Here is a 2,306-nt window from a genome sequence, read left to right as displayed (position 1 = left end):
CTAGAGGATAGTACATGATATTCGATAAAATATTTTTGAGTCACATACATATACATACCCATTACATATACATATCCATATACATATCCATTTCGCCTCGTATGTAGATAAGATATATTATAAAATGTAATTTATCTTGAACACGTATCTGAATACCGCGGATTCATGTTTATCGGCACGGAAATTAAATTTGCATGACAGGAAGCCGATGCCGATATTAATGCGCCGATAATAATACAATTTCTTTATTCGTTTCAGCGTGCATTGTGGTAACATTGAAGAATATTTTTGGGCAGTTTGAATTAGATAAATTTTTTGCAATTTGCATAAATATAAATTCCAAAATTTATTCCAAATTACAAATTAAGTCTTTATTTATGAATCTCTTTATTTATAGATATCGCTCGCCTATTAGACTATATAAATCGTTTACCCATGATTTTAAATGCTTTGGAATTAATATTAGGATAATATTCTTTTCCGTCCTTGTCCACTACATCAGCGAAGTTTTTTGTGAAGAATTCTTCGAATCCCGCATTCGCTGCTGACTTCTGCGAAATTATCGATGAGAACATAGTGGCTGTTGCTGGCACTCCATACGTAGATCCGATAAAATCTCTAGATTGAGATTTTTTTGTAAGTTATAAAATATTAATAAATCTAATTAATATGATAGATATTAAATTAATAGAAATCAAGTATAAAATTATTACAAATGATTTAGATGTAAGATCTTGGATGCAAGATTTATTAGAAAAAATTGAAATGTTACTTTATTCTAAAAAGATTTATGCAATTTTTTTTTTGAACCATGTGAATTGTGGCATGTGTATGAAATGACGAAGAATCAATAACTTTATGTATTTCTTCATATACGAACTAATATTCTAGTAAGTTATACCTGATTTTTAGTAATTCCTTGCCTAATCCGTATCCTCGATAATCGGGGTTGACGCTAAGTCCAAGAGCATTTATATATTTGTCAACTTCGTAATGTTCGTATAACATACTTGTTATAGATAGAACTTTATACGTAATTTTGAATTTCTCTGATTTAAACTGAAAAACAATTATCAATTTTATTATGTTATCAATCATATAATATTATATATTGCCATAATATAACATTTAATGTATAGATAAAAAAAAGCTCCTTAAAACAATGTTACGACAAAAGGCGAAAAGAAATAAAAACAAAAATACGAATAAGAAATTAAAACATTTAACGATCGTTATATAATGAATAAATATTTATATACTGATATATCATGTTTCACATAACAGTATTGTTATGATAAAACTTAGACTTATAATATCATATAATTATATTTAATTATATTATACAGAGTATTTTTGATAATTGTGATAATTTTTAAAGGGGACATCTCATTAAATTCAACAACTTTTGTTAAGTCATCTATGTTCGACAATACATTTTTAAGATGTTAGGTGCCAGTTTTTAATTTTGAACGCTGTTTGATTTCTGTAAAGTAATTAGAATAGAATTTAAAAAATTATATATTTCTTCATTTTATTTTGTTTATTTTATTACTACAAATATTTAAAATGACTTGTTTATTATACAAGCATTGCATTACATCTATAGCGCATTCATTAACGCACTCAGAAAAATCCTATTAAAATTATTGCGAATCATATGACATATCCCATTGATGAGTTCATTTTGAATGTCAATAAGAGTGCACATCTACACATATACTAAACTATTGACATATTCCCGTAGGAAAAAATCAAGGCATGGTATTGACGATATTCAACAGAGTCTAGGAGATACAGATTACTTAACAAAAATTGTTCAATTGACAATTTAATCTAGTATCCTTATATTTATCATAAATATATCTGGAAACGTTCTCTATGGACTTATAAGTACTTAAGGAACTCGCACAAGAAGTGATAGAATGTGTGAATTCGAATACAGTAACCAAGAGTAACCAAATTTACTAACAAAGTGTAATGTAGCTAACCTGATAATCGGACAAATTCTTTTTTTGGTTTTTATGCTCGATACCCAAAACATTCATACCGGCGATTATGGGTTTGCCACCATTGGGATTATCGATGAATGCAGCTATGGATATGTCTTCTGCGAGTAACAGACGCCATAGCGTAGATATATCTTGCATAAATAGAGGGTCATTTTTTGCATCTACACAAATAATATAAAGTAACGAAAAATAGGTATAATGAGCAATTGTATAAAAAATAATAATTTCTTTTCCGAATTTTTAGAAATCATTCTAAAAATAAAAATAATCTGAGAGATAAGGGGAGAGAGAGATTTT

At 27.8% G+C, this 2,306-nt stretch overlaps 1 protein-coding gene across 1 annotated transcript in view; it reads right to left on the bottom strand.

Moving 5' to 3' along the window:
- Positions 1 to 353: 353 nt before the first annotated feature.
- The window catches only part of LOC108751064, a 3,048-nt gene continuing 1,095 nt past the window's right edge, over positions 354 to 2,306 (bottom strand). Inside the window, exons 3-5 of the mRNA XM_018491010.1 lie at positions 1,989 to 2,170; positions 902 to 1,059; positions 354 to 618 (exon numbers count right to left, since the gene is read on the bottom strand). Coding sequence (XP_018346512.1) covers positions 417 to 618; positions 902 to 1,059; positions 1,989 to 2,170 — 542 coding nt within the window. The 3' untranslated portion in view covers positions 354 to 416. The remainder of the gene's footprint in view (positions 619 to 901; positions 1,060 to 1,988; positions 2,171 to 2,306) is intronic.

This window comes from Trachymyrmex septentrionalis, unplaced genomic scaffold (genome assembly GCF_001594115.1).
Source record: "Trachymyrmex septentrionalis isolate Tsep2-gDNA-1 unplaced genomic scaffold, Tsep1.0 scaffold11, whole genome shotgun sequence".
In the NCBI taxonomy this organism is placed as follows: Eukaryota; Metazoa; Arthropoda; class Insecta; order Hymenoptera; family Formicidae; genus Trachymyrmex; species Trachymyrmex septentrionalis.
Note: the sequence above shows the minus strand (reverse complement) of the source record. Positions and strands in the feature narration are given on the sequence as shown.